The following is a 14,434-nucleotide window of genomic DNA, read 5'->3' as shown; positions in this document are numbered from 1 at the left end:
TTTTGAACACCCTTAGTGAGTGGATAGAGCAAGGAGCCTTTCCAGATCTCCTTAACGATAATTTGATTGTACTTATCCTGAAGAAGGATAATCCAACACAAATTCAAGAATTCTACCTTATTGCATTATGTAACGTGATTTACAAAATTGGTTAAAGTGATTGCTTGAAAAGTTAGTATTTAAAATTAAATATGTAAAATATGAGATATTAAGTGATGTTGTCACGAGGAGGAGTAAATACGCATTATATTTTTTTCCCCTTAATCAAGGCTTTGTCCCACTAGGTTTTTTTTTGGTAAAGTAAATGTCTATCAATATAAATTTGATGTACTTTAGGACTCTAAGAATCATTAGAAGCTATATTTCATACGTTTATAAATAGACTTTGCAGAAGTTTTGTAAACATTCTAATTGATCAATAAAATTCAAAGTTCTCTTGATGCCTCTATTTCTTTTGTTCTTTGTTTTGTTTATTATTTAGTTCATAAATCAAAACTTTTTTCTTATATTTTATACTTAAAGTTCCATTTAAATAATAACTCTATTTTAAAATTAGCACAATTTTTTAACTAATAATTACAAAGTAAATTATGATCATTTTAAAATGTGAATTTAATAATAGGATTAAAAAAAATCTCATCAATTTAATTTTTTTTCAAACTCGTAATTATATATATATTATAAATAGATAATAGATTATAGAATAGGTATTAATATCATTATAAAAAATAATAAACCAAATTATATCTTTAATAAGTAAATAATGAAAAAAGACTAAAACCACAATTATACCATATTTTATTTATATCAACCAATCGCTTTCAAATATTGGCCGCCAGTAGACATGTATTTGCCATTTGCCAAATTAGAGGCTCTACCCCAAAATTCATTTTCGAATTTCAACTCGCAAAACAAAAGGCGCTTCAAAAAGAACTGCTAATATTCCACGTCACCGATCCGCGTCGATTATTCTTATCTTCGCCCTTGATTTTAACTAATCGACGGCCGAAATTCATTATCACTAATATCACGCGGATCGGTCTCCCAATATAACACTCCGCAGTTCTCCTATAAATACCTCGACTATTTTAGACTATACCACCAGTTTTCAATATATCTTCGAAGAAGTTCCATCGATTTCAGTTTAGCATTCATAATGTCAGGAAGAGGAAAGGGAGGCAAGGGGTTGGGCAAGGGAGGAGCAAAGCGTCACCGTAAGGTCCTCCGTGATAATATCCAGGGAATTACAAAGCCGGCTATTCGGCGTTTGGCTCGTAGGGGAGGCGTCAAGCGCATCAGCGGCTTGATCTACGAAGAAACCCGTGGTGTTCTCAAGATCTTCTTGGAGAACGTGATTCGTGACGCTGTCACCTATACCGAGCACGCGAGGAGAAAGACTGTGACTGCTATGGATGTGGTTTATGCGCTCAAGAGGCAGGGCAGGACTTTGTATGGATTCGGTGGTTAAATGTGATTTAGGGTTTAGGTTTTAGAATGGTGGTGTCTTAGGGGGGATTTGAAGTCTTGCTGTCAAGAATGTTTGAGCTTTGGGTTAGGGATTGTAATTAGGGGGTGTTTACCCGTTTGTTTGTTTTGTGGGTTGTGTAATTCGTGCTTCGAATTGCAGATTTCAATGAAATTTTAACTTCATTTTGTTAATTTGTATGTCTTATTTATTTTGAATTTAATTCAGTTCTGGTTTACGGTGTTTTGATGAAGAGATCGCAAAAGGAAAATGAAGTCTGCAAAATTTAGGAGCTAAAGAAACTGAAAGCGTATATGAAAGTCATCTTGATGCTCTAATTTGCTCATTCAATTGTTTAATTTTTACTGTCAAGAATGTTCGAACTTAGGGGTTTTTATTTTGGGCTATACGAAGTTATAAGTTGGTATCTGTTAATTGCTTTGTGTTTTTAAACTCAAGCTTCGAGTTGCAGATTTGAATGATATTTGAACTTCATCTTGTTAACTTTAATGTGTTTCTGGTTTTGAATTTACTTATTTTCTGGTTTATGGGGTTTGAAGAAGATATCGGAAAATTAAAATTGTTGATCTGCTTTGGCTTTATCAAGAGCTTACGAGTTAACAGACTGAGGTTACACCACACTAGTAGGATGTTGTCTAATATTGTTGAGTTCACAAAGAACACTTTGACACCCAACAGATAGCACTACGGAACCATGACAAGCTGATAGTTTGCCTATAGTTTAATTTAACCCCATAGCCTATAGCATATAGGTCACTATAGGTCAATGATGGGAAGCATGCTGCGCATTGAGCATCCACGGAAGTTCTAATCTTGATCCTCTAAATGTTAATACAATTACTGTATAATCATTCAGCTTTATGCTTTATAGATATAGTTGCAGGAGAATACCGCGGCCCGGTTGTGCATCTGCCAATGCATTTGAGAACCTCGTCGATCAGAATGACTGGAAAAGCAACTGCCAATACCAGCAACCATTCGTTGTGGCTGAGGGGAACAATCCCAAACACTTGAGCAAGGAATGGCACGTAGAGAATCAAGAAATGGAGTCCAAATGAAATTGACATGGCCAAAAGGAGCCATGGATTGATCCAAGGAGGCATTGTCAATAAGCTTCCATCTTCAGAGAGGGCGTTAAGGGAATTGAACATCTCAATAGAGACCAAGACGGAGAGGGAAAGTGTTGAGGCTTTGATTTTCCCGGATCTAAAGTAGTCGCAGGGGTTTGTATCGAAATTGAATACTTGGGGACCGGCTGTGAACGGAGATGCTGTGAAATTTACCCAGGAAGGGCATTTATCCCAGTTGGAAAGTTGAGAGTAAGTAACCAGACTATGGCCATCTCCACTAAGATCAATGCCCATGAAGGTATTGTGTGTGTACCATATGATGAATACCCCAACCGTGGCCAACCCGACATAGGACCCAATCACCTGCATCAATGGAGGAAGCAAGTTAAGTAGAACCTTAAGCAGTCAACAAGAAGAATAAATGACTGTTCTACTGATTATGGTTCGAGAAATAAAGGAGAAGATGCAATGTTGTCAAGGGCACAAGGTACATTTTGGCACCAAAACCTTTATATTGCCTCGAGTGTAAAGCGCAAAAAAAAGTGCTAGGCTCGGCATGCATGATTTCTTTATGGTCCATGACTATAGTCAAATACTCGGATATTGACAAAAAAGCAGACCTAAGTGCACTAGGCATGCGCCTGCTCAGATACACCTCACCTGAAATAAATGACTGTTCTACTGATTATGGTTCGAGAAATAAAGGAGAAGATGCAATGTTGTCAAGGGCACAAGGTACATTTTGGCACCAAAACCTTTATATTGCCTCGAGTGTAAAGCGCAAAAAAAAGTGCTAGGCTTGGCATGCATGATTTCTTTATGGTCCATGACTATAGTCAAATACTCGGATATTGACAAAAAAGCAGACCTAAGTGCACTAGGCATGCGCCTGCTCAGATACACCTCACCTGAAAGGGTCTGAGGTACTTTTGTTGTCAATTGCTAAGGCACTAGATACAAGCATGCCTAGGCGCATGCATTGACGACATTGAGAAGAGAACCAATTACCAGGTAGCGGAATAAGATCCAAGCAGTGATTAATGAGTCATTGCTTCTTCTGGGAGGCTTCTTCATTATATCTGTGTCTTGGGGATTGAATCCAAGAGCAGTTGCTGGAGGTCCATCAGTAACAAGATTAACCCAGAGAAGTTGAACTGGGATCATGCCTTCTGGAATACCCAAAGCAGCTGTTAAGAATATGGAAGCAACCTCACCAATGTTGGAGGAGATCATGTACCTGCAATTATATTTTAAGCAGAAAAATGTTGAGATCGAATATTTTTGGAAGAAAAGAAAAAGGAATGAAAGATACGATTGAACGAATGTGCTTCATTGAGTTAGCTTCTGGCTTGAGTAACTGCAGCTTTGTAATTAAGAGTTGATGGAAATTTTTTTTATGCTTTACTGAAATTAAGAGCACAAAACTTGAAGATATGCAACAACATTGGAAGTTCATTTTCAAGTTGTACATCTTAGAGAAACCATAATAGTAATGACCTTATAAAAGCCTTCATATTGTCGTAAATGGATCTGCCTTCACCAACTGCAGCAACTATAGTGCTGAAGTTATCATCTGCTAGCACCATGTCAGAGGCCTCCTTTGCAACCTGGAAACAATCCATCAGAAAGTTTAGAATAAATTTTCACTCTATGTCAACATAATACCGGGATAAAGTGGTATAGCTATGCCATCATATGCATTCTGAATAAACTGCAGCACTACGCATACCGCATATGCATTCAATAAAAAGTATTGTTCAGAATCATCAAGCAAAGTGATACTTCACGAGGAGAGCTGACAATGTACAAAGAGATGCAAGTAACCTTATGGGCACCATAATAAATACACAGAAATGGATGGTGGATACCTCTGTCCCGGTGATGCCCATTGCTACTCCAATATCAGCCAACTTTAAGGCAGGAGCATCATTAACTCCATCCCCAGTCATTGCAACCACTTCACCATCCTGCTTCAGCAACCTCACTATTTCCTGCTTGTGCCTTGGCTCAGCTCGAGAAAATAATAGACCTCCATTCTGTCTCAGGTGATTTCTCTGATCAGGATGATCCATAAACTCCTTCCCCGTTAAGCTCCTGGAAGTGATATCTTCACGATATCCGAATACACCAATTTCGCGACAAATAGCTTCCGCTGTGTTCTTATTGTCTCCTGTAATGACCATAACACGAATCCCAGCTGCTTTGCAGTCTTCAATTGCTTGACGAACCTCTTTCCGAGGAGGATCCTTGAAGTTTTGTTTGAATGGTTCAGATAAAGGTTAGACTGAAGCAAGAAAACAAAAAATACAAATGAAAACAGAAGCAACACCTACCCTTAACCCAACTAAACCAACAAAAATAAGGTTACTCTCAATAGAAGAATAATTGGAGGGGTTTAGCAAAAGCTGATGAGCTGGATGATCTTCATCACTGTTGTATGTTGCAAATTCCGGAAGCTCCTCCTTATATGCGAAACCAAGGCAACGTAATGCATCGGTGGACATTTCACGAAGAACCTGTAAAATAAGATCCTTCGAATATTTATCTAGTTCTACGGTAGAGCCATCAAGTAACTGGATAAAAGAGCTTCTCTCCAATAGATTCTCTACAGCACCCTGCAACATTAAGCATTCACAGTTATAGTGACATGGAAAGGATGTTGAAATAAAACCTTAACCAGAACTAAAGAGAAAAGATATTGGAAGAGGAAACATGAGCAATATAAGATATCAATAAGTGGTTGTCCATGTTACGGGGCAAAGAGAGATCAAAAACCTTTACTAGCAATGACTTGTTTCCTGAGCTGGAATTGATAATAACTCCCATGGACTTCCGATCACGGTCAAACTCGAGTGTAGCAATCCTTTGCACCATTTTGTTCCACACTTGACAACAGCCTTGTGTAGCATAGTAAAGCAACAGAGAAAGCTCAGTACAAAATATAAATCGTCACCTAAATACAATAAAATTATGGGAAATAGACCAGCTAACATACGTCGAGGATCCCCAGGAGCTGAAGAGGAAGCGTACTTTTCAGGAAGTTCCATTTTCTCAACCAAAACCTGAAATGAAAATGAATACAATAGGACTGCCTCAGTAAACATAACAATGGAGTCGTTGATGCTGAGATTTAGGTGTTCCTGTTCTATTACCTAAAAGAACATAATTAAAATTCAAAATATGCTACTAAAAGAGGTTAATAGTGAAGTATTTGTTTCGGCTCCTGCTTCGTGTTAGAGTGGGTTTATTCAAACAGATGCGGCACTACACAAACTAAAAGGGTTTCATTTTTGAAAGAGTTTTTACCTTTAGTGCTGCTTCTGTAGGCATTCCAATGGCAACATAATGCCTCCCAGATTGCTCAACACCAGCATCATTGCAAACAGCAGAAATCTTGGCAATCATTTCAAGATTGGCATCCATTCCATCAACAGGCCATCCCAGTATTTTCCCATCAAAAGGATCATATGTAGTCCCTTCCACATCAAAAGATCGCAGAGTGCCCGACCTTGAACCTATAGCAACAAGCTTCGAAACAGCCATCTGATTGGTAGTCAAGGTTCCTGTCTTATCAGAACAGATAACAGTTGTGCAACCAAGAGTCTCTACACTAGGCAGCTTCCGGACAAGTGCGTTCTTTTGAGCCATCTTTCGGGTTCCCAGTGCTAAACATGTCGTAATAACTGCTGGTAAACCTTCTGGAATTGCAGCAACAGCCAACGCCACCGCAATTTCGAAGTAATATGTGCACTTCTCAAATGAGAACTTAAAGTTTGTTGGCCAACCATCAACGTATTCCCAAGAAAGAAAGTATTTCACATTAATAAGCCAAACCAATATACAAATCATTCCGATTATTAATGTTAAAACCTCGCCAAACTCATTCAATTTCTTCTTTAATGGGGTATCTGTATCGCTCTGTGATGCTTCATGAATCTGTGAATGCACCTTTCCAATCTCAGTATTCATGCCTATCTCAGTGACCAAGCAAATACAGTTGCCATTGACCATAGTTGTTCCAGCAAAGACCATACATTTCTTCCCTTGAATATCCGAATTCTCAGGAACAACCTTCACAGTCTTGCTTACAGCTTCGCTCTCCCCGGTCAATGACCCCTGTTCAACTCTTACTGTTGAGCTTATCAAACTCAAAACCCGCATATCCGCTGGTACCTTATCACCAACCCTCAATTCCACAATATCTCCGGGGACAAGTTCCTTGGCAGGCAAACTTGAGACCTTCTTACCATCTCGAATTACATCGGCATGCTCCGATTGAATTTCCTTCAAAGCCTCCAATGCTTTTTCCGCGCTACTTTCTTGCCATATTCCCACAATGGCGTTCACTATCAAGATCAAGAAAATAACAAGTGGCTCCACAAAAGCTGTTATCTCCTTCTCCCCTCTTCCTTCACCATCATACCAAGCTAAAACAAAAGATATGATTGCAGCAGCCAACAGTACCCTAACTAATGTGTCATTAAATTGCTCCAAAAGCAGTTGAAAAATCGATGTCGGCTCGTGTTTCAGTAACTCGTTCAATCCATAAATCTGCCTCCTTTTTTCAACTTCAGCACTTGGTAATCCCAATTCTCGATTCACTTGGTACTTCTCTTCACATTGTTTCACATCTCTTGCCCAAGCTGGAAAAGTTTCTTGCTTGGAAGAGGCAGCACCTGCATTTTCTCTCTTACCATAGTTTTCCCCTCCTCTCCCCATTGAAATTCAACGTCACTGACAATATTTCTGCAATAAATATCAGAGAAGCTGAAACTTTGTTAATGTTTCTTCCATACTGGAACTAAAAAGCAATGAAATTTACTTGAAACATCATGATCTGTACAAAGTATATTAAACAAAAAACTCACTAACAAATTAAACACAACCAATCTTTTCGCCCACTGAGATAATAAGAAAGCAATAAAAAGGAAAAGAAAACAAAGAATACCCTTTTTCTTACAATGCCAAATAGTTGTTAAACTGAGCCAAAAGTTTTCACTTTTTTACATTTTACACATAAGAAATCATAACCCATTAATGGATAAACAACTTCTCATCAACAGAGTAGAAATAAATAAATTAATCAAAGCCCAGAATCCTCAGCTATTACTAAATCATTCCTCCTTTCTAAGGAAACAGTCAAACTCAAATAAATAGAGATGATTATGAAGAGCGATTCAACCGCTGAAAAAACTGATCCCACATTGATTTTAACTAAGACAAAATCTCCACGTGAACAAACTACGATGGTGGCCTCCCACTCCCACACTGAATCTCCACTTTCAGTTAGGGAAAACAAATCTTCTCAACTAGTACTACAAAAATAAAGTTTACTTTTTTTAGTAGTACAATACAAATATTTACTTAAATTTCCTATTCCTATTCCTATTCCTTTCCTTGCTTTTAAAGATATACTAAATTTGGCCCATTTTCTGTTATTCCAAGCTTTTGTTTTTGATGTTTGCTCCTGCAAAAATATATTTATTAAATGATTTTTAAATAAAAACATAATTTTACCCTTTTTCTTAATTCACACTATATTATAATATAATCATGTGTTAACATAATCAAATTTTCAATTAATATATATAAATTTCCTTATAATATATTCGGATAATCATAATTAAAATTAATTATTATAATATTTATCAAACTCATAATTAAAAATAGAATATATTCCAGAATAAATTTTAATTTATAGAAAGTTAAATAATGATTTGTAGATGTAACAAGCTTTGGAAGCTACACTTACAGTCATAAATTGCAACTACAAATAATACGGAAAATTTATTTTACGTCAAATCGTAATGAAAAATGATGTGACATAAATGTACAAATCATATACATTTTTAAAAATAAGCATTTCCAATTTTGATATAATTACTTGTATATTTCCTTTTATATTTTTTTTGATAAATTAAAAATTACAAGTATTAATGTCCACCATCGCTGCCTTCAGATCCTCCCCTCCAATTAGAGAGGTATCGTAATGTTCTAGCTCGCCGTTGGATCCTAAAGAGGTATCGTTAGCTTCTCTCGTGTTGCTTATTTCAGATTCAGATAAACAGTATGCTCCTAGCTCAAGTCAACGAAGCCTATGGCGCCGATGAAGGGATTTGGGGTTCAGAAAGTCAAGCGTTGAAGAGAGAAAGCTAGCGAAAGCAAAAGCCGGCTTTGTCGCTGCTGTTCTTGACGCAGTGGCTCTTTTGTTCTTTTAGTGGTCCTTTGATAGGTGAAGAAGCAAGCGGTGGTAAGAGAGGTGGCGCAATATTCCAGCTAAGGGTGAGTTTGGATGCGGTGAGTTTACCAGTTAGTGTAAAAATAGTGGTAACGGTGAAATTAGATACTATAGCAATACTGTAACGTGAGACAAAAAATAAATTAAACGCACCGCATCCAATCACCCATCCAAACTCATCCTAAAGCACATTAACGAGGTTGATTGTACTGCCAATCAACAAAGAAGCGTCCTGTGATAAAAAGAAATTATATTGAAATCGGAAAGTAAAGGAAATAACACGTGGAAATTAGAAGGAAATAACATGTGGAAATATATGAACATTGGAAAAAAAGTTATCTTTTAAAAAATATTTTTAGAAATTAAAATTAAGAATTTATTACAATATAATAACATTAAATTTGATTAAAATTAATTTTTGTATAAAAATAAAAATACTCATGAAACAATTATTTTAAAAAAAATGACTTGCACTTTTTAAAATGACAAGTCAAATCACAATTTTTTTTTTCTATTGATATGGAAGTAAAGTTGATCGTGGGTTGAGCCGGGTTTAGATCAAGTCTCAATAAAAATTTAGGTCTATTTTTTGAGTTTTGGTCTGACCCAAAAAATTAGTCTAAAATTTTGTTTAAGCTCGACCCGAATTATAGAAGCCAAATCCAAGCCCGCCCCAACCCATTTTAATTTTTTTAAGATTATTTTACTGTATACAACAAATTTTAAAAAATATAATATATCAAATACACTTAAAAACATTAAAATAAATATTAAAACCACAAACAAATTGAAAATATATTAAAAATTCTTTATATTAAGATAGTTGCAACTTCAATAGTAGAAAAAATTAACAATAAAACATAAGTTTTATAATATTTAAATAATATTAAAAATAACAGCAAAACAACATTAAAAACAGTAGCAAAACAATATAAAAAAGCACAAAAAAAAAACACCCAAACAGAAAAAAAAGTTAATTGAGATGGTCATCTATTAACCGGATCCTAATTTAGGAAATTATTGAATACTCAATTATCCTACAAAATAACAAGTATATTGTGAGATTTTTTTGTCATTTTAATTTTATCATTTCAATTATAAATTTGTATTTTAAATAAAAATCACTAAAATAATTTTTTTTAAAATTACTATATAAAATTCTTTTGTATAAAAATGGACCACATTTTGCTGAAATTTAAAGGTAAGTAATAGAGTCTTGAATTATTTATATATATTATATTTAACAAAAATTTATACAGTACATTTAAATTTAATTTGAAATCGATCCATCATTATTTAAAACTTATTTTACATTAACATTTTATATATTTTATAATGAAATTTAAATAAATAAATATATATATATATATATATGATATATACTTGATTTCAATTAAATTGTAGAAAAAAGGCTAGAAAAAGCATAACTATACTAGCTAGGAAGCGCATTATTAAATGTATTGTCTTTTTTTTCTGATTTCTCGGCCTATAATAAATACACCATTTGCACAAATTGTCAAAAGAAAAAGTTCAACAAAAAATTTTCAAACTATTTCTCTTTTTTTTTTTTTGGATTTTTGTAAAATTATCTTTTTGATTTACGCAAGGGTATCATATTATTTTTATTCGTAGATATTTCAATTTAGTTTTTCTCTTTGAAAGTGAAATTCATTAATAATAAGAAATAGAGTTACTAAGAGGAGAATAAGATTAACCCTAGCCGGTAGGCCTAACCAATACACCCAATCCTATAATTCTCTAATCTCAGAAGGACTTGACAAATCCATATCAAACCGCAAAATAGCCAAAAGACAGTTGGGTGGGCTATCTCACCTCAAGTAGTTAGCATATAATAAGGCCACCTTAGCCAATTTATGAGCGACCTTATTAGCTTTCTTACTAACCCATTGAAATGAGAAGCTATTAACTATTAAGAGAAGCTACCAATTCTGCATAGTCGCTCACATCAAATATAAGATTGGTACTATCATCCTCATGCCCTTTAAGGGCTTTTACCACACGAGAGCTATTCGATTCAACATGTTTCAACCACCTACCTGGATTTCAGCCATGACAACGCCTCTCAAATGGCTATAGCCTTCACGATGTGAGGAGCATACACACATGCACCATGGCTAACACAACAACCTCGAAACTCACCATGCTCATATATTATAATAACACTCTAATTCATAGTAGTTTCATCAATAAATGTGGCAGCGTCCACGTTGCATTTTAGTACCCTCCGCCTCTGGCCTCTTCCACCCAGCACCAGCCCACCTCTTAGCTATCGAGCTAGGCACCGCCTTATTGTAACACCGCTGTGCCAAAAGCCAATCTTGAACAAATGCACCAGTAAAATAGTGAATGTGTGAAGCAAGGAAATCAACTAAATGCTAGCAACACCTATTTCTATCAAATCAAAAGGATCACAAAGATAGTAAGCATTAGACAGACTTAGCATCTTTAGTAACCTGCAACCAGTCAAGGATAAAATAATAGATTGAACCATGGCTGACAGCTACTCGTGCTGTCGCCCATGCTTTTTCTGGTCTTGGATAGTGAAGGAAAACATTATCTATATCATTGGGAACCCAACATTGGACACAACATGGATCAATACTTACCTTTTTCTTTATAAGGCGACTCTTACAAGGCAAAAAAATTTTGCAGTACCCTCCATACAAAAATCTTGATCTTAGAAGGCAGTTTTCTTCTATAAAAACGCTCAGTACCTCTCATTACTAATATTACTACTGCCATCACACAACAAAGTAGCTAGTCGGTAACCTGATTTGATCGTATAACCTCCACTCGTACTAAAACGCTAAATTAACTTGTTCGATGAGCAAACATAAGGGATTGGTAAATTTAAAATCAGTGAAACATCCACTAGTGAAACCAACCTTTCGACCAAACCCTTGTTCCATGAGCATCCATTAATCGATAGTAAATAATTGACTTTTATGTCCTCAAGACCAAAAAATGGTGCGGACTCAATGAAAAAGTTCTCGTCATCATAGATCTACAGATCACAAAATACATCTGTAACACCCCTAACTCGTATCCGTCACCGGAACAGGGTTACAGAGCATTACCAGAGTTTACATATCAAATAAACAGACATTTCACATCATTTAATATTAATGTCAGAAACTAATCAAAAATCAATCATATTGTCCCTTATAGGAGCCATCGAGGCTCAAAATACACATTAGAAACAAGTCGGGACTTGATCGGGTACTCAGTGAATTTTTTGAAAAGCACAAAAAAATTTCAAAGGTGTAGGGGACACACGCCCGTGTGGTCAGGCCGTGTGGCTCACACGGTCAAGAGACACGCCCGTGTCTTAGACCGCGTAGGCATTCAAAATAGGGGCACACGACCATGTCCCAGCCCCTGTCCAAATTAGTGAGCTCTCTAACTTAGGTCACATGGCCAAGCCACATGCCCGTGTGCTAGACCATGTGAGTATACTGACTTAGGTCACACGGCCAAACCGCACGGTCGTGTGCTAGGCTGTGTAAAAAATTTGAGCATACTGATTTATGCAAATTAAAAGATACAGAAGACACACAGTCGTGTCACTTGGCCGTGTGTCATACACGGCTGAGACACACGCCCGTGTCTTTGCCCGTGTGGACGAAATTAGGCCATTTATCAAGCCATATTTCTCACCCAAATTGTTACCAACCTAGCCCTAACAATTCATAAATCTACAAACTATATCAAGGCATTCAACACAAGTTAAAATTAAGTCTTAACATTCATTATCATCACAATCAACCAACATGCTCTTAGACACCTCAAAGAACAACTTACAAACATGTCAACCAAATATCCAAATTTTCCTATTTAATCTATCTAACAAATCTACTAAAGTTCACCACAGTTTAAATACATACAACATATATCACTCACACCAACATCACAAATATGCCTCATTTTCAAACCAATATATATAAGTTGGCTATATAAACAAAATATAATTCATGACATTTACACAAGAGAAACTTTGATCAAATCCACACAAAGCCTATACATGCCATATAAACCGTATTGAACATTTCAAAAACTTCTAAAATAAGCTGGATAGTGTGACTTGAGTGTTGATCTGATCGTCCAACCTTCCTAAAATCTATAAGGACATTAAACAACTCAAATAAGCTTAATGAAACTTAGTAAGTTTGACGGGGTAAATAAAAATCTTACCGAACTAACTATAATAAATCAAATAATAAAATAATTCTTGATAATTCCCTGTCAATCACATCTTCAATCGATAAAAATATCTATTTACAAATTGATACAAAAATAAATAACATATATTTCAAAATTCGATAAATAAATCACCTTACCAAGACATTCTCAAATTGGAGAACGACTTACAGATAAGAGTACATTGTTAACAGAAGCTCATAAGAGCTAGGCCTCCTAGATACGCAAACAGAAGCTCAAAAACTGAATAGAAGCTCGTAGGAGCTAAACAGAAACTTATAAGAGTTGAACAGAAACTCATAAGAGTTAAACAGAAGCTTGTAAGAGCTGAACATAAACTCATAAGAGTTGAACAGAAAGTAAAACACGAGAATTTGCAACAAATCCTAAACTCCGGTGTAATAGCCCAATTTTAATGGTGTCGAAAACAGTGGTTTTAGACCACCAAATTCGACGAGTAAGCTCGTAAATTTTATTATTTAGTATTTACGAATCAAACGTGGTTTTATAAATACTTTTAAATTAGTAATTTATGTTTTATAATAAACTATTAGGTTTGAGTGGTAAAAACTTAGATTAAGTGGTTTTAAAAAATGGGGTATCGGGACCCTATTTTTATAAACCGAGTCATAAATATTTTTATAAATATTTACGGAGTGTCATTAAGGGAGTATAAAGCTTTGTTAGAAAATTTTAACTTTTTGATAGTTAATTAATTAAAAAGGACTAAATTAAAAAATGTGCAAAACATGTGAATTATAGGAAATAAGTGATTAAATGGCTTGATAAATAAATAAGAGAGGACTTAAGAAGAAAATAAGCCCAAAATAAGGGCATGAGGCGGCATAAGCAGAAAAGAAAATAAAATCATGTGATTTAAGGGTAAAATTGGAAATAAAATTAAATTAAATAGCCAAAATGAGATTTTAATAGTTTCTAGACCATTTCTTCTCCAATTTTTCTGTCCAAAAACACCATTGAAGAGCTCTTAAAGCTATTTTTCATATTTTAGCTTCATGTGAGTTTAATTCTTGCCTTTCTCTTGTAATTTTTGTGTTTTTAAGACTTTTACAATTAGGTCCAACTAGCTATTTCATTAGTTTTTGATTTTATTGGAAATTTTAAAAGTTACCATTAATGAATACTGGATTTTTTTTGATGAAATAACATGGATTTAGAGATTTAATTTTGTTGTATGATGATTTTGTAAAGTGATTTTATTAGATATTGATTTTAAGACCAAATTATGAAAAGGTTAAATATTAGGGTTTGGTATTAAATTTTTGTTTATCAAGGGCTGTATGATAGCCTAGAATATTTAGATAAATTATCAATTGAGAAAAATTAGTTCATTTAATGGACTAATTAGCTAAGTGATTAAATTGTAAACGTTGTAAAAGTTGGGGTAATTGTGTAATCTCA

General features: G+C 35.0%; 2 protein-coding genes across 7 annotated transcripts; one reads left to right on the top strand and one right to left on the bottom strand.

The window, feature by feature from the left end:
- Window positions 1-922: 922 nt before the first annotated feature.
- LOC107950300 (histone H4) lies at window positions 923-1,659 on the top strand. The gene has a single exon (XM_016885114.2). The coding sequence runs from the start codon at window positions 1,157-1,159 to the stop codon at window positions 1,466-1,468; it is 312 nt and encodes a 103-aa protein (XP_016740603.1). The 5' UTR covers window positions 923-1,156; the 3' UTR covers window positions 1,469-1,659.
- A 375-nt stretch (window positions 1,660-2,034) lies between these two features.
- Window positions 2,035-7,983, bottom strand: LOC107950299 (calcium-transporting ATPase 1, endoplasmic reticulum-type). Of its 6 annotated transcripts, none has more exons than XM_041090327.1 (9): window positions 7,505-7,983; window positions 5,863-7,302; window positions 5,552-5,618; window positions 5,332-5,453; window positions 4,890-5,171; window positions 4,425-4,802; window positions 4,054-4,163; window positions 3,565-3,793; window positions 2,035-2,919 (listed from the first exon to the last, which is right to left on the bottom strand). In XM_041090327.1, exons 2-9 carry the CDS (start codon window positions 7,273-7,275, stop codon window positions 2,335-2,337), a joined length of 3,186 nt encoding a protein of 1,061 aa, XP_040946261.1. In that variant the 5' UTR covers window positions 7,276-7,302; window positions 7,505-7,983; the 3' UTR covers window positions 2,035-2,334. The 6 variants fall into 6 exon arrangements, with proteins under 6 accessions (XP_040946261.1, XP_040946262.1, XP_040946258.1 ...); XM_041090328.1 differs by having other exon boundaries at window positions 7,517-7,932; XM_041090324.1 differs by having other exon boundaries at window positions 7,760-7,932.
- Window positions 7,984-14,434: the final 6,451 nt, after the last annotated feature.

This window comes from Gossypium hirsutum, chromosome D03, assembly GCF_007990345.1.
Source record: "Gossypium hirsutum isolate 1008001.06 chromosome D03, Gossypium_hirsutum_v2.1, whole genome shotgun sequence".
NCBI lineage: Eukaryota > Viridiplantae > Streptophyta > Magnoliopsida > Malvales > Malvaceae > Gossypium > Gossypium hirsutum.
The sequence above is the reverse complement of the archived record's forward strand: the minus strand, read 5'-3'. Positions and strand labels throughout refer to the sequence as shown.